This window comes from Lissotriton vulgaris, unplaced genomic scaffold, assembly GCF_964263255.1.
Source record: "Lissotriton vulgaris unplaced genomic scaffold, aLisVul1.2 SCAFFOLD_683, whole genome shotgun sequence".
NCBI classification, from domain to species: Eukaryota; Metazoa; Chordata; class Amphibia; order Caudata; family Salamandridae; genus Lissotriton; species Lissotriton vulgaris.
In genome coordinates, this window is record NW_028251994.1 from 22,501 (window position 1) to 44,841 (window position 22,341).

General features: G+C 46.7%; 1 protein-coding gene across 3 annotated transcripts in view; it reads right to left on the reverse strand.

The window, feature by feature from the left end:
- Positions 1-22,341, reverse strand: part of QRSL1 (glutaminyl-tRNA amidotransferase subunit QRSL1) — a 197,787-nt gene that overhangs the window by 19,895 nt on the left and 155,551 nt on the right. For all 3 annotated transcript variants that reach the window (XM_086950965.1, XM_086950967.1, XM_086950966.1), the window contains 2 exons: positions 12,240-12,357; positions 1,701-1,906 (listed from right to left, as the gene is read on the reverse strand). In XM_086950965.1, the coding sequence (XP_086807091.1) occupies positions 1,701-1,906; positions 12,240-12,357 (324 nt within the window). The remainder of the gene's footprint in view (positions 1-1,700; positions 1,907-12,239; positions 12,358-22,341) is intronic.

A 22,341-nucleotide genomic window follows, 5' to 3' on the forward strand; every position in this document is an offset into this window, starting at 1 on the left:
AGTGCATGTTGATATTGCAAAGCCTGTTGGGACATGTAGTCCTAAGGAACGATCATTATTTTCCTTAGTAGGTTCCCAGCCCCACATTGTACATATTATTGCTATCTGATCTTCGAACCTTCGTAGGTTGTAGGAATGCCACGGTAAGACTCTCTTCCACTTGGGCTTACTGTGCTGAATGGTGTGGACGCAGTTCCCACCTCAGCCTCTCATCGGTTGGAGATGGTGCATGCCCTCACCGCAGGGCCGCCATGTCCATAATTTTTTCTAACAAATGCCCGTAAGCTTTAGGGCAGCACACGACAGTTCGCCATTCACGTTTTCAGCTTGTCGTACTTTCCCCTCTATATTGTCTGGGTGCCTGACGCGTTTCCACGGCTCACGCCGCTTCCTCAGAGGCATCAAGCAAACAAGTGGCACTGGAGATGCTCGATTCCTTTTACAAATGTCAGGCACTTTTTGATTGGTTTCCTGCCCCTACGTGGGACTTGGATAGTGCTTGTTGATATGGCAAAGCCTGTTGGGACATGTAGTCCTAAGGAATGCCTCTAAGGAAGCGGCGTGAGCCGTGGAAACGTGCCAGGCACCCAGACAATATAGTAGGGAAAGCACGGCAAGCTGTCTTTGTCATTATATTTTTCCTATTGAATTCAGTGGCTCTTGTGGTGGACGTGGCAGGGCTGGGAAGAGCAGGGAAGGAGTGGTTTTCACTCCTTAAGTTGGCATGTCTGCTTGACCGGCCCTATCGGGCTGGCTAAACAGTCATGCACACTCTGCATCTTCCTCTCCAGGCTGCATTACACAGCCTGGCGAGGAACATGCAAACTCTCCCAGTCCCCATATGAGCGCTGGTCCACGGCGCTCAGACCAATCAAAACGCTTTTAATTTTTTTAATCCCCCCCGCCTCACCACTCCCGTCGGGTAGCAGCCGCTACTGCTTGCCAGGCTTGATAGAACACAAACAGCAGTCAAATAAAGTAGATGTTTAAAGAAAGTGTTCATCCTCTGATTTTGCCCTTTGGCAACTCCCCTGATGCCACACACCTCTTGAAGCACATAACAGGTAGGATCAAAATGATTAATTAAATCAATCTCTGCTAAGACGAAAAGCAGGAACAGACAGCCGTCAGTACTGGATTTCAGGCGGTGGTTTTTGGTGGGATGCCACTGGCACTCATTTTTGGGGGTCGGCACTTATTTTTCCTTATCAGATTTTTCCCAAGAGCAAAAGCGGGAAAAACACATAGAACGGAATGACGGTGGAAGACAAAGACACTAAGGGAGAAAGTAGGAACCTACAAGAGTGAGATAAAGGGGCAGAGAATGTCTAGAAGTGAATTAAAGAGGCATGAGGTGGATGCAAGATCAAGCAGCCTTGGCTGACATCTAATGGCGCCCTCTGTGGGTTTCTGAGCAGAGCTCTGGGCACCAGCACTCATTCTGTTGCAAAGTAAGCAGTGGCAGCTATGCACCTAAAAGCAATTTAAAGAAAGACAGAAAAAGTGGGGAATAAATAGAAGGTAGTTTACCCTTATCTGCCTTGTAGTAAGTAACCCTTCTTGAGAACTGCACTTTTTATCACCTTCATTATTGAATTGAATTTAAGGTGCTGACTAAGCAGAGGTAAAGAGAGTAAGTAGTAACCACACAAGGTAACACACTAAATACATATAAGAAATGGAAAATGGGTGTGTCTTACCTGCCATGTTCACAGACTGTGTAAATATATCCTCCTGCGCACTGCGCGTTCGGTTATCTTCTTTGATAAATTCCAGGTAAGGTGCTGCGTCACTAAGGGTGGTAGGAGTAAGTAGCATATCTACACCCGAACTGAAAACCTGAAGAAAGTCATTGGTAATAAGACGCCGCACTTTCTGAGCCTTGATAAAATACTTCTCGTAGTTCCTATAAATAAACAATAAACACGGGGAAAAAGCATACATTCAATTTAGATGTGTCAGATTATATTAGGTGTCACAAAATATACTGTAATTCATATTGTTATAAGAATATAGCAGCTAGGCCCATATCACTACTGAATGGGTGAGTGGCACACACTCTTGACACATGGTACACTGGAAAATTTGTCTGACCACTAGAAAATAAATGGCAACGAGCGGAAATTTTAAGGAAGTCGATTTCATTTGCTCTAGGACCACCAACTTGGCAGACGTATAAAAACAAATGTATCTACTTTCCTAGAACCTGACTATCACCAAGTACTGTCTCACCTGAATCTTCAGCCATAAAACTGGCCATCAAGGGGGCATATGTACATGGGGATTGAGCCACGGGAAGGTCACTTTACTTGCCGTTCCAGTGGCGTAATTTCCTGCACCATATTTAGAAAGCGGCATTAAGCCACTTTGTATGGCTTAACGCTGCTTTGTAAATATCAGGGGCGGCCTTAGGCATGTGCAAGCTGTGCACCTGCACAGGGCCACCAAATCCCAGGGGCCACCATACCAATATATATCCTTAACATAATAATCCTCTAAGGATAGATGCATATTTGCGTGGCGGCCCTGGGAGGGATTTGGTGGCCTCCGGCTCTGTTCCACTTCCAAACACCCTGACCCCCCCCGAACCCCCCCCCCGTCCGGGTGGCTCCGCCCCGCCCGGACCCCCTCTTCCGGGGCCCCCTACCTACGCTACGCTCCCTGCCCAGGGCTGCCATCAGTCTAGAGCCGCCCATGTAAATATGGTACCCTTCCATGCAAGTATCTGTGTGAAAGGAGTATGCAATGGGTTGTGGGCGTACCACCACGACACTCATTGATATTTGATGCTGACCTAGATTTATAATCTGAGGCAGCGCCAAAAACGAACACCATGCAAAAGCAGGCGCTAGATTTGTGCAATGAGGAGCAATACTTTTATTTCTCCTCGTGTTTTAAGTCTGCAGCACACATAGCAAGAGCAAATTGTCATTAATGATTGTTTTTGTGCAGGAAGGAACACCTTCCTGCACATAAACAATCATCTGTGCAAAACAGACACCCTTGCACTATGGCGCAAGGGTGCCTGTGTTGGCGCTATGTAGCTATTTTTAGCACCAGCGCTATGGTCCTATCGCCTATTGTGCTCAAAGTTTATAAAAATAATGGTATACCTGATGTCAAAGATTGCCATTATCACCTACCAGAAACAAATTACACCCAATGCAATCTTGGAACCTCCTCCTAAAAAACTTTTTAGGTCTCGCCTGTCGATGCGCATGCGCATCGAGCAAGCGAGACTATTGCGAGTTATCCACTCTTTATCCACGCTGCAAGGAATCGTGGCGATTCCTTGCAGTGCCCGTGACTTTTAAGGTCAATGCGCATGCGCATTAAGCTTATGCGCATGCGCATTGACCTTAAAAGTCACGGGCGCGTGCATGTCCGTCTTTGTTTACCCGCTCCGCCCCCTCCCCTTCCCGCCGTGTCGCATTTCTCCTCCCCCCTCCCCTCTCTTCCCTCCAGCTTGTTGTTTGTATAATTTAACCCGCTCCGCCCCCTCCCCTTCCCTCCGTGTCGCATTTCTCCTCCCCCCTCCCCTCTCTTCCGTCCGTCCGTCTTGTTTTCCTCTATTTGCTTTGCTGCAATCTAATCCTGCTTGTTTTTATTCTGCTCGCCGTCGTTTATAATTTGGCAAGTCGCTGTTGCTGTATAAGGATTTATCTAGCTCTAAAGTCTCGTGTTGTCTGGTATTGTTCCAGCCACATCCACTGCATCCTGCTTGGAGTGACAGAAGCTAAAGGGGGTGAGGGGGAGCGACCAGTCAGCCAATAACAATCGAGTTTTCAATGAACTGGGCCATTTGTTGGTTGCTCATACGAAGTAGAAACAATTCGTCCAATCCCGTAGAAGTGCTACGGTCCTATCACTGAGTTTCAAAACAACGGCAGTAAAACGGAAAAGGGACTTCAGTCTCTCTCACAGCAGTGGTTTATTTGGAACGGGGTTGTTTTTAAAACGAAGAATAGCTTACAGTATAGAATTCAAACAGTAAACATCTTTGGTCTTCCTTTTAAAACGTTATTCAAAAAACGTTATTCAGAAAAGTTATGGCAGAAAAATGTATTTGCCTTTGGAGGAGCGGCTTCAGTCTACAGGCTCTGCTTATTATCACGACGACGCCTTATTGGTAGTTCATTGAAGTCACCCTCCCTGTAATTGAGGCACCAGACGTCTAAAATCATAGGTCTGAGGCTGCGCCATGTGCCTCAATACGTCGCATTAGCTGCCACACATTTCCTTCCCCCTTCGTTTCCATTTCGTGCCGCAGCTTTGTTTTACCGCTGTGTGCGCCTGATCCTAACGTGGACGTCCGTATACATCCTACATAGGGAATGCGGACCCTACGTGTGGCGTCACGTGCTGTCTGTATGGTGTGTGTGTGTGTTTTTTTCTTCCTAGCGAATATCTTTTCTGTCACAAGCTTGTTTTACTTATCGAATAACGCCATCGTGTCTTGGCACTGTCCGCCTGCCAACTACATCTTGGCAACTAGATCTTGCCGAAGCCAAGAGCTGCTTTCTCATTCTACGCTTACTTAGCTGTCGAACTGCCGTTTTCACGATGCAAACTAATAGTTTTACTTTCATCACTATTATTCGTTTTCAGAATACAAATGAACTTCAGATTTTAAGGTATCAAACGTAATGAGGTCGAATTCGAAAGGAAAGAAGTCTAGGCACACAGGTGTGTTGTTAATGGCAGAGAAATATGAAATAATCCACTGGTTCTGACCTTTTAGACTGAACTACTGTTGCAGAGCCTGAAGTCAGTGGTACTAGTTAAACTCTTTATTGTTATTTTCATTTTTTGGTTGGCAGAAAACAGTGTCAGTTGGGAAATTCATTTCTGCTCTTTTCACTGTTGACAGATGGATTCCACCGTGGGGAGGGGGCTCTATCGCTCTCTTGTGGAATATTTTTTTTATTCACAACAAATTTTATTGCATTTATTGTCATCATACAGCACAATGAGCAACATATATATAGACATTTGTTCATGAAGTAATATTTCATTACAGATTTTTGATAACTAAACTAAAACAGTGTAATCTGCTGCGATGTTACTTGTCTGTATCTTACAATGTTACCCCCAGAAAATGTCCATGTTCCCTTGAGTGGTGTTTCACGAGATAGATCACCCTACAGGGTTGTATGTCTGTACTTCGGTATCTATGGTATTGGCGATTAACGTTGAATGTTCTAGGATAAGTCAGCGGGAATCAGCACACTGCTGCCATATTTTCATGTGTTTCTGCAGACATCTGCATGCTTGAAAGACTGATATTTCTAGCCCCATACAGGATCACACAGTTTGTCCGCCCCTGGTCTCCTGTTTCAACAGCCAACAATCGGTATTACCCTGGATTATTAGGTCTCGCCTCACCCTCAACCCCTCACCCTCAACCCCTCACCCTCACTCACCCTCACTCACCCTCACTCACCCTCACTCACCCTCACTCACCCTCACTCACCCTCACTCACCCTCACTCACCCTCACTCACCCTCACTCACTCACTCACCCTCACTCACTCACTCACCCTCACTCACTCACCCTCACTCACCCTCACTCACTCACCCTCACTCACCCTCACTCACTCACCCTCACTCACCCTCACTCACCCTCACTCACCCCCCCTCACTCACCCTCACCCTCACTCACCCTCACCCTCACTCACCCTCACTCACCCTCACTCACCCTCAACCCCTCACCCTCACTCACCCTCAACCCCTCACCCACCCTCAACCCCTCACCCTCACTCACCCTCAACCCCTCACTCACCCTCACTCACCCTCACTCACCCTCACCCTCAACCCCTCACTCACCCTCAACCCCTCACCCTCACTCACCCTCAACCTCATGCTAAAGATTTACAAAAAAAACCATAAACAATTCTAAATGCACTAACTCTAATGCTGCGAGACCTATTGCATTTCTAATGCTTGTTCTAGATTGAACTAGAGCATTTTGCAGTTGCTAAGCCTGTGATTCGGAAAATCTGAGTTTTCAACAACAAAATACCCTTTTAGAATATGTAAAAAACCTACATCCTTCCAAAAAAACTACTTATATGGCCCGTTCTGAATCGCAAGTATACGAAGCTATGAACGGGGTCTTCCCTCTTACTTGCGAGATGCAACGGAATTAATGGTTTGTGACCACATTTTTCTGTTTGGAAATTATGTTAGGCTGGCTCAGGGACAGCAGACTTTGGTCCAGCGAACCCCTGCAGGCTTTCCACAAAGCATTCCTATTTTAATCCCTATTTTAATCTAAAGCGGCACCTGCACTTCATTAAAACAAAATATTTGCATGCTGGGAGTACAAACACAGGTATGGAAGTCTGTGGCCCCTGGTAGGCATCCACTTCTGTCTTCTCAGTTTTTTGTGGAGGATCCGAAAATGCATCTTGTCAAACTAATAATCATGAGGCAGGAGATTTTGCAACCATTACAAATATACATTTTGAATTGCGACTAATTAGCATATCGGTTTCATTAAAATATGTTGGACAGATTACAAAATGCCGGCTCGCAATCTGTAGTCACTGTGAACGGCCTACCCAATGATACATAAGGCCCTGGATTCCTTCCAACTGAAATCCTGTTTAGATGGATGCCTGTCTTCTGATGACATTGTCTTCATCATCCATGAATGGCTCACTTAATTAGCTATCCTGGAATTAGCCTCGCATTAGTCCCGGTTGCTAAAATGCATGATTCCAAACTTGACCAAACTGGTGGTTACCAGCTATCCTTCTCCACCATGCCAAACCTCCTTTCCTGATCTTACCACCAATGCCATCTGCATCGCTTTTAACCTATTTCCACCATCAATAAATTCTTTATCAGGCCTCCTCAAATTGTTTTTCTTCACCTGAAAGTAAACCTACTCTCTAATGTTCAGCTCACCACTGGTGTACAAAAATTTCACCACTAGTGTACAGTAAACTCACCGCAGCACAACCGCCTCATCTCACTACTGTGCCTCCCCTCATAACACCCACATCTCCTTAAAACTCTTTTATCACAAAGACACACATCTCAAGGTGAGTGTGAAATATAGCGTCATATGGGACGAGAGAGTTGCAGAATAATACAACAAACAACAAGGGGAAGGTGTGTGGCATTCTTTAACCAGAAGTACGGAACTACACCCAAAAATAAAACTCCAGCAAATCACAGTCACCGTATATCTGCACTCCAGGTACATGGATCCTTTCCAAGGACACACAGTCAAATGTTCCTACACATCGTTGTCTTTTAAGGGGCAAATGTTTTATGTATTGATTTTTTTTTCAGATGGTGTTTAAATGCTTGATCTCTTCTTTGCTGCTGCCTCTTGATAAAAACTATTCACAGTGGGTGGGAGTTATTTCAAACCACTGGTTTCTTTCAGACAATAAAAGCATTGCTGATCACAAATAAACTGGTGCTGATAATATTAAAAACACTGTATTACTGACACTCGCATGATGTAAGAAAGGACATCGTGTTTTGAAAATACAGAACTGTAACCTCTCAGTAGCAATGCTTACCTTGCCTGCCTGCGCCATATTTGGATTATACTATTGGTTTTCAATGCTTTAAGTATCTCCCCTGAAATTCCATCGCAATTCTTGTACTACTGAAGCAAAATGAGCACAGTTGGCTTGGCTTGAGGCAGCTGTGAAGACCAGTGCCACAGAACACCACTTCTCCCCAGGGATCTAGGACAACCAGGCTTTGTGTTATGTTATGTTAAAAAATTTATACCGCGCACGTACACCGAGACGGTTTCTTGGCGCTCATAACAGACATAACAAACTAAGGCAGGGAGCATTACTCAAAGGCTAACTTAAAAAGGTGAGTTTTCAGGGTTTTGCGGAACAATTCGTAGGTGGGGCAATGGCGAAAGGAAGAAGGGAGGGAATTCCAAAAGGTGGGACCTAGAAAAGAAAACCGGAGCCCGCCGTGTTTTTTTCGGCGGATCAGTGGAATGCAGAGAAGATTATCGGCAGAAGATCGAAGGTTGCGGGATGGGAGGTATCGCTTGAGTTTAGAAGAAATGAACTCAGGGGCGTGGTTGTGAAGGGATTTGAATAAGGTGCAACCGAGTTTAAAGGAGCACCGTTTGGCCACAGGGAGCCAATGAAGGCTCTTCAGAAGGGGGGAAACATGCTGGTGTTTGGGTTGACGAAACACCAGGCGAGCAGCCTGGTTCTGAATTAACTGAAGTTTTTGAAGCTGGTAGGCGGGGATCCCCGCATACAGGATGTTAGAGAAGTCAACCCTGGAGATGACCAAGGCCAAGATGGTTAGAATGAGTGCCTCTCTGGTTAAGAATCTACAGATCTTGCGAATCCTGCGCAGCTGGAAAAAGCAGGATGATGTAACTGCAGAGATCTGAGGTTTCATAGATAGATCCTCCGAGATGATCACTCCTAGGCTTTTCACGGTACTGACCGGGCGAGGGGGGGCGCCAAGGGAAGGGGGCCAAAAGTTGTCATCCCAAGGGTTGGTGGGGCCGCCCACCAGGACGAGTTCCGTTTTGGACGGATTCAACTTGAGTTGGCTATGAGCCATCCAGTCAGAGATTAGTAGCATTGTGGTTTGGATGTTGAGACAGGAGGTGGGGGAAGTGTCCAGGGGGAAAATCAGTTGCAGATCATCTGCATAGTTATATATGGTGGCTGGGGAGTGACGAAGGGATGCCAGGAGTGGTTGCATATATAAGTTGAAGAGAAGCGGGGAAAGGGCTGAGCCTTGGGGAACACCACAGGTGAGGGGGTGAAAGGGGCGGAGAAGGTGGAGAGGTGGACAGCCTGAGAGCGGCCTTGCAAGAAGGATCGAACCCAATCAAGGGCGACCCCACGGATCCCGGCGTTGCTGACACGGTCGATCAAGATAGTGTGATCGACCGTGTCAAAAGCCGCCGACAGATCTAACAAGACAAGAGCCTGGGGGATGTTATTGTCGGCACCGGTTCTGAGAGTGTCCATTACTGCCTAAATCACCGTTTCTGTGGAATGTAGTGGGCGAAAGCCTGCCTGATGAGGGTCAAGGACAGAGGAAGTTTCCATAAAGGAGCTGAGGCACTTGGTTACATATGTCTCCAAGATCTTTCCCAGAAAGGGGAGGAGAGAGATAGGTCTATAATTACTCATCACAAGAGGGTCTGCGCTAGGCTTCTTCAAGATGGGTAACACAATGGCCTGCTTGAAAGCCTCAGGAACAACCCCTGATGTCAACGAGGAGTTGAGAAGGGCCAGGGCAGGATCGGGGCAGAGCCTAAAGATTTCTTTAAAGATGTGAGGAGGGCAGCAGTCCCTGGGGGAGCCAGAGCTAACTTTATGGAGAAGACTGTGAAATTCAGTGATAGAAATAGGAGGGAAGGTGTAGAAGTTCTGGACATTTTCGGAAGGGAGAGGGAAAGAATTGGAGGGAGAGGGTGGGGAGATATTGTTTTTAATTGTGGAGATCTTATCTTGGAAAAAGGAATTGAGCTCATCACACACCCTGGGGTTCACTGGGCTCTGCGGCAGGACTTCTGGCCCATCTCCTGCCATTCGGTTGTCTGACTGAGCAGATCAGCCAACCGACCCAACCTCGAAGGCCTTCACAAAGAAAAGCAGGAGCCCATTGCATCTGACAGGCCCCTTCACCCTTGTTAAACATCACCCCAAATGTAACATTCCCCAGAACGCCCGAATGTGTCAGGACTGCTCGAGGGAACTCTGCCAAGCCTCAAGAAGGACTCTATATAATGTTATTAAAATTAGGCTGTGGTCAGTGACTTTCAACTTTTTGTACTGAGACAGTACTGAACCAAAAGGCAATGGTCCATCATACAAAGCTGACAGGGCCATATTCAACAGACTGAATAAGCCACCCATAATTCAGCCCCATCCCCTGTAACATGTGACACTTGAAATAGTGTTTGTTTCTGGTATCTTCAGATTTAAGATATTTGAGACACGTATTAGAAACTTTCGCCACACCTTCTCCCCGCCCCTTTACATAAATTAAAGGTTATTCTGGTGATTTGGTTAAAAGAAAGAAAGCATGTGAGGTGGTAGACAGTGATCTCTGTGGTAGTGCCTTGCTGACCTGTGCTTCTCTAATGTGCATTGTGGGCCACAGGACAAGACGCAGCTCTAATTTGGTCTATAGGTGGGACAGGTGGCAAGACCTGTGTTCTATGACAGGAAAGGTTTCCCAGGATTCAAAGAGGTGGAGAGCAGCACACAATACTTTATGTGTGATGTTCCCAAAACATGTCAAAACCTCTTAGAGCAGCGTCTTGGATTTTGACAGCAGAGGAACTGCTCTAAAGTTCTCCTAATGACCACAACATCAGAAAGCCTTCTTGAGGATTTACTTAAAGGGCACATATTACTTTCTATAGGGACACATTTTGGTAACAAGATCTTCCAGACATATCCAGCAGGATGGCTCAGTGAGGTGCATACTTGGAAATATGGTCACCTGGAAGTCACAAGTGTCAGTCCGGGGAAATTCGGTTATGGTCAGTAAAATGACTACATTAAAATAAGTAAAAGTATTATCTTTTATTTACAGTGTTTAGAAATGGCAGAAATGGCCAAGGAAGAGCTATATAAAAACAAATTATTATTATTCCAAAACTTTCCCCTGTAACCCTTTAACTTATGTTTTTCTAAATAGCAGAACTTTGGTACCCAATCATCCTAATATTATTCTAACACCAGTCATTGCAGGCTATCTTCAACAGAGCCTCATGCCTTCCCCTATCAGTACCTTCCCAAAACTTGGGGGAAAGGGCAAGCATCGCGGGCTGTATGGTGCAGGGGCACAGGCGTAGGTGTAAGGGCACATGCGTAGGTGATAAGGCAGCTAAAAATGGCTGATGCTAGGATCCTGTTTAGTTCATCCGTTGGCATAATTTCAGTTCAGAGGTCATCATCACCCACCCAAATCCATCCACAGAATTGGTTGCATTGTTGGGATGACCCTCCATGCTTGCCTATTTACAGTTTTACAGTACCCCCTGGCCTCAATCCCACCATATGGCCACTGGAGCTTACCCCCTACCAGCCACCTGAGTGTGTGTGCGTGTATGTGTGTGCATGTGTGTGCATGTGCGTGCATGTGTGTGCATGTGTGTGTGTGCGTGTGTGTGGGTGTGTGTGGGTGTGTGTGCGTGTGTGTGTGTGTGTGTGTGCGTGTATGTGTGTGCATGTGCGTGTATGTGTGTGCCCATGCGTGTATGTGTGTGCATGTGTGTGCATGTGTGTGCGTGTGTGTGCGTGGGTGTGCGTGGGTGTGTGTGGGTGTGTGTGCGTGTGTGTGCGTGTGGGTGGGTGTGTGTGGGTGTGTGTGGGTGTGTGTGCGTGTGTGTGTGTGTGTGTGTGTGTGTGTGCGTGTGTGTGTGCGTGTGTGTGCTGGGGTCATTCCATTCCAGGGGACACAGCCCCGGGGCTCATCATGGACGCACTGTTAACCTGCCTACTTTTTGGCCTACTTCCTGGTTATCGAGTTCTACGAGTACCCTTCATTCTCAGGCTCTGTGAAAATATCCTGGGTGTGCCAAGGCCTCCATGGAGACTTCATCTCCTATAGAGGTGCACATCAAGTGCAGGTTTCTGGCACGTCCAACTGTCCGTCAGGTCTTGCTCTGTTCAATCTGGAAATTAGACCATGCTCCTGCCACCATTCTGTCGGGAGAGAAAACAAAATTATCTTCCCACTAGGCCCGGTGTTGCACTGCCACCTACAGGAGACAGCGGGGCACACAGCCACTTCACCCTCCTTATGTTACCCATGCCTGTGACATAATAGTGTGCATACTCCGTGTGACAACCTGCTCCTCATCTTACATTCTAGCATGCCAGCTACATTTGCTGTGGGCGGAGACCGATGCTACAAGACAACCCCTGAAGACAGAAACCAGAAAAAAACAATTCACAAGTTTAAAACAGGAATGGGCACCTCGTTCAGTCTGCAGCACGCCCTGGACGTCACTCATGCACTGATCTGATCCTGTACCTCCGTAAACGCACACCAAAATATTCACGGCTCTGACCTGCAGAACTCTGAATTTTCTTCTCTCAATCACAACTGTTTTTCTCATGAGCTTTCGGCGTAATGAGACGGCGAGCTCCCAAACAGGCCTAAGCCACCCACTCCATCCAGCAGAAGACAAGGTACACGTCCTATCCTGATGCGTCCATTGTTAACATGCTCATTAAATGTACAGCGCGCTGAAAAATAATCTCTTACTCTTTTAATAAGAAATAATTTCCGGACAGAATCCTTCCTCTGACAACATCGTTAAATCCTTCTCGCCTGGACGCTGCGTAGAGGGCTTCCGTGGAATAATCTATATCAGAGCGATGTCCTAAAAAACACAGGAAAGATGCATGAGGGGCCTTGAATCTAGTGCTAAGGAAGCAGTAACAAATGATCTAACACAAGTGCTGGCAAAGCCTTACAATATATACATAAGTTACATACATCAGGCACCCAGTCCTGATGTACCCCCGTGCAGGCCGAGACAGTACATCTGATTACAGTAAAAATGTGTCGTCTCCAGTGCATCTACCAACTCTGTCAAGTGACCCCTGTAGGGACGACAGCGCTTTAGCGAAAGAGGAAGCCCCGCGTTGAATTCAGTTTCTTCCACTGGAGGCGAGCCCACCAGAAGCGGCACCTCCATAATGGCGGAGGAGCGTTGCCCCCCTGCCTGCAGAGGCAAACGAAAAGTATGAATTACTTACCTTCGGTAATGATGTATCTGGTAGAGACGACTCTAGTTTTTGCTGATGAGGACTCCGCGTTGTGGCGTGGAAAAATTCTCTGAAGGAAACTGATGTAGGCGCGCCCGGGTGGGACTTATGGGTCCTCGCTGACGTCACAGACGAGGAGCCGTCCGCCCGGCGCGCAGGGATGCTGTGGCAAAAAAGTTTCCAGGTCCAGTCTCACGCCTGGGGATAATTCTATGTGATAATAATAACAGTTTTATTATCAGTTTTTTTTTTGTCAGGAACCGAGTCTTGGGAGGCAGGACCAAACGAAGAATGGTGGAGTGGTGGGCACCGCTGTCAGTGTGCATGTCAGTTTGGCCGGCCGTCTTAGGACGGCCAAACCGACATGCACACTGGCATCTTTCCAACCCAGCTGAATTGCTGGGTGGAGAACAACAGCAGGCACAGGCTGCCAGTGTCCCATGGGCACACAATCAGCCCGCTCTGCCCAATCCAGACGCTGCTCTCATGGGTATTACTGCAAAAAGAACAAATGATGGACGGAATGCTGAAAGGATTTCAAACATTCATCCCCAGTATCGAGATCTGGGCCTAAATCCATCGGTTTTTTGCTCACCATGCCATTCCAATTTTGCCTGTCCATATGCAAATCGGTCTTAATCGGGTATGAAAATGCATGGGTTACTTCAGAGTTGAATGTTCATCAAAGATTTATTTTCTTCCTAAACAGTCAAAAGAGTAGAGAATTGCAAAGTTTAATTCAATTCACCAGCCCAAAAAAGGTAAAATCTTTAGATTTCAAAATCAAAAAGGACTAGCTATATTAGGCGGGGGGGGGGGGGGACTCAATGAAGTACGCGTGCCGGCAAACCGATTGGTTTGTTCAAGAAGCCCTCACCCACCAAACTAGTTGGTGGCATGCTTCATCATCGGGCCCACCACAGTGACACCGAGGGTGTCCCGGGTGTGCTTCGACGCCAGTTTACTGAGGAGCTGGTATGTTTGCTGAGTGTGCAGTGTAGTGAGTGAGAAAGTAAAAGTTAAAAAGCTATACAGTGGGTCCCAGTACCCGAGGGTAAATAGATAAACTTTAATTACTGGGCCCCTGTTAGCTACTAAAAAGGCAAGCGGACGTGTTGGAGTACGAATTATGACCTCCTGCGTCCTGTGTGGTCTACATGTTTCAGCCAGGCCTTTTTTAATTTAAAACTGGCTTTCCTCAGGACCAAGTGAGTATGTGAAAAAGGTGCAATTAAATAAAAATACTAAATTATAGTGATTGTGTTATTTCTTGGCTATGTGTCGCACTCCCTAAGGTGCGTAATATGTTAGAATTGAATTTGAATTTAAAATATTTGTATAGCGCAACATTCACCATGCGGTTTCTTGGCGCTGTGGAGGCTAATTTAGCAGTAAAAACAGGAGACTAATAAGGGAGTCAGGATTAAAATCAGTTTACATTAAGAAAGGCCTGGGTAAAAAGGATGGTTTTAAGGTCTTTTCGGAAGGAAGAATAATGAGTGGCCAGTCGCAAGTGATCGGGGAGGGAATTCCAAAAGGATGGTGCCAGACAAGAAAAATTGGCTCCGCCCCATTTCTTGCGTCTGTACCGAGGTACCTGGAGGAGTGATTGGGTGGATGAGCGAAGCTCACGGGCAGGAATATACTCTTTAAGTAAAGAAGAGATAAAGGCAGGGGCAGTCCCTTGGCGCGCCTGAAAAACCATGCATCCGGTTTTAAAGAGGGATCGCTCCCTCACAGGCAGCCAATGTAGGGCTTTCAATAGGGGCGTAGAGTGATGGAAACGGGGGAGGCCATACACCAGTCTGGCCGCCTGGTTTTGAACCAGCTGGAGTTTCCGCAGGCTATACGCTGGGATGCCGTTGTAGAGGGCGTTGGCGTAGTCCAGCCGGGAGATAACCAGAGCGGACATGATTAACTTAAGTGCAAGGGGAGAAAAGAAACGAGAAACAGAGCGGATAGTTCGAAGAACAAGAAAACAAGAGGAAACCACAGAACTGATTTGTGAGTGAAGGTTGAGATGGTTGTTAAGTTTGATGCCCAGTGTTTTAACTGAGGAAGAAGGTGTAGGAGGGGGTCCCAAAGAAGAAGGCCAAAAAGAAGAGTTCTAGGGACTGGAGGAACCACCCGTAAGGACCAATTCTGTTTAATCTGGGTTTAACTTCAGATGGTTGTGGTTCATCCAGTCCCTGATGAAAATCATAATAGACTTGAAATTAGAAATAGAACGAGGGGAAGAGGACAAATTAAAGATAAGCTGGAGGTCATCTGCATAATTAAAAACAGTGACCTCCAGTTGCTGCAGTGCAAAGATTAGAGGATAGATATAAAGGTTGAACAAAAGGGGGGAAAGAGAAGAACCCTGGGGGACACCACAAGTGACTTTGAGTTGGGTGGCCGAAAAATCCCCCAACCGGACCGCCTGGGTACGGTCCCTCAGGAAGGACGATAGCCAGACCAGGGCTGAGCCCTCGACCCCAGCCGCTCCGACACGGGAGAGTAAGATGGAATGATCCACCGTGTCGAAGGCGGCGGAGAGATCGAGGAGCACCAGGGCCTGGTAGTTGTTTTGGTCCATGCCCTCCTTGAGATTGTTCAGGACCGACACCACGACGGACTCGGTGGAATGCCTAGGCCGAAAACCTGCCTGGCGGGACGCTAGGCCCCCAATGGCTTCTACATGGGCACTGAGGACCGATGTTACGTGCCGCTCCAGCACCTTGCCTAAATAGGGCAAGAGAGAGATGGGACGATAATTGGCTGGAGCGGACGGGTCCGCGCCAGGCTTCTTAAGGATGGGGACTATGGTGGCAGATTTAAGAACTGGAATTACCACCCCCTGAGCCAGCGAGCTATTAAGGAGAGATATGGGAGGTTTGGGACAAGCAGAGTAAATCTGTTGCAGAATGTGGGCTGGACAGATGTCAGCCGGGGAACCAGATTTTACTTTGGGAAGTATTGCCAAGAACACTTCTTCGGTAATCGGAGGGATAAAAGAAAGAGAACCATGAACAGTTGGGGGAGAAGGCTCAGAAAAAGTAGAAGATGGAGGTGAAATATTGGCTCTAATATTGGCAATTTTTTCTAAAAAGTAGGTATTTAAAGAATCACAGAGGGACTGGGAAGGGGGGGCTTGAGAATGGCCCTGTCAGAATAGGCCAATTCCTGGACAATGGAGAAAATCTCCCTGGATTTGTTCTCCGCTGCCAGGATTTTTGCAGAGAAGTGTGTGGTTTTAGCACTCAATATAGCCTTTTTATAGTCACTCAGCAAGGCCAAATAACGAGTTTTTTGTAGAGGGCAGTAGTCCTTTCTCCATTGTCTCTCGGCCCGCCGGAGGGTCAGTTTTTTTGCCTTCAGGTCGTCGCCAAACCACCGATTTGACTCCTTGGATCTTCGGGTAGATATCCGTCGTAGTGGAGCTACCGTATCACAGCTTCCAGCAAGCCAGGTGTCAATCGCTGCGGCTTGAGAGATGGATGATAGGCCCTCTAAATTAGGTGGGGAGTCCAAAAGCGAGGATGACAAAGCAGGAAGGTCTACCCTATTCCAGTTCCGCGCCCAGGTGTTTTTGGCAGGCGGAATCTTTATTGCCGACTAAAGGCAGAGGGAGAAGGAGATCAGGGCATGGTCTGACCAAGAGCACGGGGACACGGTCATGGAAGAGACTGAGGCATTGAGAGACCAGACCTGGTCTAGTACATGGCCGTGGATGTGAGTAGGGAAGTGCAAATGGGAGATAAAATTAAAAGATGCAAGTGAGTCAGAGAATTGTTTAGAAGCAGTGCATTCTTGAGGGTCTAAAGGCCAATAATTAAAATCCCCTAATACCAAAACTGAAGCGTGGTTAATCGCTAAAGTGGCCAAAAGGTCCTGAAAGGCCGGCAAAAACAGGTGGGATGGCTGGGGCGGGCGATACATTAATAAACAGGTGAGCGGGGGAGAAAATGCGAGTGAACGAGCTACCAGGTGCTCGGTAGGATTAATCGTGGAGGAAGGAAGAAGTTGAAAATTATACTCTGAGCGGGCAATAAGAGCCACACCACCTCCTGCCTTGCCCGCTGGTCGGTCGGCACGGAGGGCCACATAAGAAGGGGGGAGGGCAGCCAACAGAGAAGGCAGGGAGGAGTCACAGAACCATGTCTCTGTTAACAGTAAAATGTCAGGTTGGTGAGTATCAAGCAGCACAAAAAGCTCCTGGTGGTGTTTTACTGCCGACCTAGTGTTGAGTAAAATAAGGGACAGGGGAGGGGAGAGGGGTGGGGGGCCAGGATCCGGGAAGTGAGGCAAGAGAGGAATCATATTGGTAGGAGTAGGGTAATGGGAAGTGGGATCAAGGCCACAAGCAGAGATGCGCCTGACAATGGGTGCAGCCAGGGGCCAAGGGCCCTGAAGAGCAAGTAAGTCCATAGAAGAATAAGAGGGGACATGAGGACGCGCCCCGTCCGGTTACGGACGGCGCAGACGGGCTTGACTTAGGCTCGACTTCGGCGCGCCTTCGTCGCGCCCGCTGCGCTCGTCCGCTGCGCTTCCTCATTGGAGGACGTTTAAATAGGGGCGGAGCGTGGGGGGTGTGGCGCCGAGCTAGGTCGCCTGACCAGCCCAAGCAAAGATGGCGCCCACACTCCACCGGGGATTCCCTCTTGCTTTACTACACATAACATATACAAGACATAGACAGACGTACAGGGTAGAGACATATTAGCATGATATGATAATTTCCACATCATTTAGCCGACTTATAAGGTGGGTGATCGACCTATATACGGCTAGGGTGTGGTCATGTCAGAGACATGACCTGCGTGGGTTTTATCTTAAAACCGATTGTAGTGGTGAGCTAAGACAGCGGATATTAGCATGGTGAGGTACAGGTAAGTAAAGTACATTTTCCTCACACAGGCTATTTGCTGTAAAAAGCTTCCTTGGGTCACCTGGCAGAGAAAGAGACCCTGAAAAAAGGTTGTGAAAGTAATTGGTTACATCCGACCTGTAGGGAGAAAGATATCAATAGCTTACCCCAGTTGTTGCAGTTGTGTGCTGGATTTACTCACAGGATTGACGGTCTAGATCCTCCTTGGACCTGTCGTCCTTCTGCGGTGCCCGAAATGAGAGGAGGAGGCCCGCCGATCGAGTTTAAGTAGCCCCGCTTATTGTTTTCACCTGGGTAAGTGTGGAAATAGAAGGAGTTATGCGCTTGCGCTAGATGCCTCGACATTGTTGTGGGGCGCATGCTCAAATGAGCAGTGTTTCTCGCGCATGCGTATGGTGGAGTTCGAAGGACAAGGACAACATATAACACTGCATCGAACCAAGTTTCCAACATTATCAAAAAGAACTGGAAGATCATTAACTCAGGCACCAGAAATTGGGAAAAACCACGGTTTGCTTATAAAAGAGCAAAAAACCTAAAAGATCAGCTTGTCCACACAAGACCCAGATCCAACACCGCCCTGCCGACAACACAATCCTCAATGCCTGGGGCTTGCCCAAACTCACAGGCCACCAGCCATGTAACAATTGCAGCGTATGCCACTTGACATCACCATCCAAAACCCTAAATTTTGAACCGGGCAAAACATGGACGCAACGTCAGTTCACAAACTGCAACTCGTCCAACCTAGTATACCTTATAACCTGCAGATGCGGCCTACGATACATCGGGATGACTACCAGAAAAGTCAGAACTAGAATGACAGAACACAGGAGCACCATCCGGTGTGGCAAGAATATAAGTAAATTGACGGACCACTTCTTGTCCCACAACCACACCCCTAATGACTTCACATGGACTGTCATTGAACAGTTTGCTGCAACAGAAAACCATGAAAAATACCTTCTCCAGAAAGAACAACGCTGGATATACAGACTGTCTACCCACACAGTGGGTCTGAACGACTCAATACCTTGGAAATCCCTAAACCCTTGAACAATCTACCTTTGCACTAGCCAACCGCTAGACATACCTACGGAGGCCCCACTCCCAAATATGATCACTATGTCATTTGTCCCATCCTGACTCCTCTTCTCACAGTGTGACCCAGCCCAAGCTACTTCATACCCTTGTACACCATATCTCGCCCCAGCCTACATACAGGCAACTCCGTATACAGCATACTATTCAAATCGCTGTATACACATAAATGTACTTTGGTATGCCACTGTTCTTTTGAGCAACTCACCCCTGCTACTAGCGCCAAACAGCGCTACTTTTGGAGCAGTTCCCTCCCCATCTACCATACAAGCAACAGTCTTTCAATACGCCTGTGCACATGCCCGAGCTCGCAAGCAAAAGACTTCCATAACGTCTGCGCACATGCGCAGACTCGAAGACACTCCTTGTCCTTCGAACTCCACCATACGCATGCGCGAGAAACGCTGCTCATTTGAGCATGCGCCCCACGGCAGAGACGAGGCATCTAGCGCGAGCGCATCCCTCCTTCTATTTCCACACTTACCCAGGTGAAAACAATAAGCGAGGCTACTTAAACTCGATCGGCGGGCCTCCTCCTCTCATTTCGGGCACCGCAGAAGGACGACAGGTCCAAGGAGGATCTAGACCGGCAATTCTGTGAGTAAATCCAGCACACAACTGCAACAACTGGGGTAAGCTGTTGATATCTTTCGCCCTACAGGTCGGATGTAACCAATTACTTTCACAACCTTTTTTCAGGGTCTCTTTCTCTGCCAGGTGACCCAAAGAAGCTTTTTACAGCAAATAGCCTGTGTGAGGGAAATGTACTTTACTTACCTGTACCTCACCATGCTAATATCCGCTGTCTTAGCTCACCACTACAATTGGTTTTAAGATAAAACCCACGCAGGTCATGTCTCTGACATGACCACACCCTAGCCGTATATAGGTCGATCACCCACCTTATAAGTCGGCTAAATGATGTGGAAATTATCATATCATGCTAATATGACTCTACCTTGTACGTCTGTCTATGTCTTGTATATGTTATGTGTAGTAAAGCAAGAGGGAATCCCCCTCTAACATATAACGCACCTTAGGGAGTGCGACACATAGCCAAGAAATAACACAATCACTATAATTTAGTATTTTTATTTAATTGCACCTTTTTCACATACTCACTTGGTCCTGAGGAAAGCCAGTTTTAAATTAAAAAAGGCCTGGCTGAAACATGTAGACCACAAAGGACGCAGGAGGTCATAATTCGTACTCCAACACGTCCGCTTCGCTTTTTAGTAGCTAACAGGGGCCCAGTAATTAAAGTTTATCCATTTACCCTTGGGTACTGGGACCCACTGTACAGCTTTTTAACTTTCACTTTCTCACTCACTACACTACACACTCAGCGAACATACCAGCTCCGCAGTAAACTGGCGTCGAAGCACACCCGGGACACACTCGGTGTCACTGTGGTGGGCCCGATGATGAAGCATGCCACCTAATAGGTTGGTGGGTGAGGACTTCTTGAACAAACCAATCGGTTTGCAGGCACTCGTACTTCATTGAGTCCCCCCCTCCCCCTAACATAGCTAGTCCTTTTTGATTTTGACATATAATCCTGGGGATTCGGACTAGCTTACCTAGTCCTCACTCTCTCCTTTGATTCGGCAAAATCTTTAGATTGTCATATTGCCTAGTGTTGCTATGTGCGTTACAGAGACTAATGATAAAGAATTGGTGCTAAAAATAAAATCTCTAGCAACCACGCGATACCTTTTGCTTTTAGACTAGGTTTAATATCTTCACATCCAATTATTGTGTGTGTGTGCTTACAAACCAAGGAAACGGCATTCTTTTAATGTTACAATATATGTTCTTAAGAAGAGAAACGCCGGTGCAAGCCATCGTACGAGGATGCGTTGTAAGTTTGATTATTGGGCTCGTAAATAGCCTCGAATTATATATAGCCAATTATTTTACCTTGTAGTGCTAATGAGATTGTTGACTTTTTTCTTTTCTTTCAAACCTGTATTAAAGTTACACCAACTCAAGATATAATAGATGTATCAAGCACAATAATGTACAGTTCTGAAAGGTTGAATCTAGGCTGCGGATTTGGCGTTTTTTTCAAAAAATACGGGAGTCTCCGTGGGATACACGGGCCCACGCTTAATGCACTATATATACGCTGGGCCTGGGAGTGAATATAGACTATTTCCTGATTACTTCTCTGGAATTTATATTTATGAAGAGGATTGTTGTGTGTGTTTTGTTGAAAAAAGAAAGAATTGGATTCAACCTTTAAGAATATAATGAAAAAATATAGGATCCAATTTGTGCTTTGAAGAGGAAGTAAATCGAACTGCATGATCGTGCCTGTAGTAGTGAATATTACATGCCCTGAAGAAGTTCTGTTTTCAGAACGAAACGCGTTGGCTGTGACCAATCAAGTAATAAAAAGAAGAACACAGAAAAAAAAAACGAAAAGGAGGAATGCATTTATTGGATGGACTGTACATTATTGTGCTTGATACATATATTATATCTTGAGGTGGTGCAACTTTAATACATGTTTAACAGAACCCATTTGACCCTGTGGTAAGGGTGGTGCTCTTGGACAGAGAGCGCTGTTAAAGGTTTGCACACAGGATTGTTTGGTCTATGTTAAGATATTGGTAAATATTTCTGTTGTTTGGTGCCTTATAAGGAATTGATCCACTGTCCAGTTCTTTGTGTTTACACTTTTTTCTTTTCTTTGTTCTGATCTTTGCAATCATGTAGATAAAACATACCTCATGAAATGTAATACCAAATTCAGACAAATCAAGTGAGAATGAAATAAAAACATTGCTGGTGACTGTATTTGAGAATATCTGTCACTTGCAGAATACAGGACTACTCTCAGTTCAATTATAGGGCCACTGTTGATCATTTTGTAACTCAATGTCTCTATGACATGAAATAAACGTATCTTAAATGGCGAAAATGACACTATCAAGATAGAAATTCTTCTATCGTAAAAGTATACAGAAAGAAAACAGCAGAAGGCCAGCCGAGAAACTTTAAACAGTTAATTAGTTCTTCTAATCGCTGCTTATGAGCTAATACAAATTGTGATGTGCAAAACAAATTCTGCAGCTCCCTTTGAGATTGGGTGCTTTATCTCTTCGAAACATTCATTTCTATTGGGAAATAATAAGGCTTAGACATTTCACTGTGCCTCACAGCTCTGTCTTCGATCCCTCCTTGTCAAAGAGGCCGTCGCAGCCGGCATGACTCGCAGGGGGGAGGGGGTGGTCGATGGGGCAGGGAGTCGCGTGGGGGGTTGTGATGCATCCTATATGGAGAAAAGGGCACAGTGTGTACGACTGGTTTGGTCGGCCCTGGGGTCGACCAAAAAGTCACCGCCCACAACAGTGGCCAAGCCACTCCTCCCCTGCTCTGGAGCAGGACCGCCCATACACCCGCCCCCAACCAAACCCTTAAGCTCTCTCGCAGTGCGGGAAGCAGAAACATAACATGGTATTTATAATACCATGTTATGCTTCTGCTTCTCACACAGCGAGAAAGCAGTGGGGCGACGTTCCTTCGCCCACACGGAGGAGCCGCCCCTGCATTGTTCAAAGGCCCATGGTCGTGACGGCAGATCATGAATGAGTGGGCTTGATCGACAGCCGTAACAGAA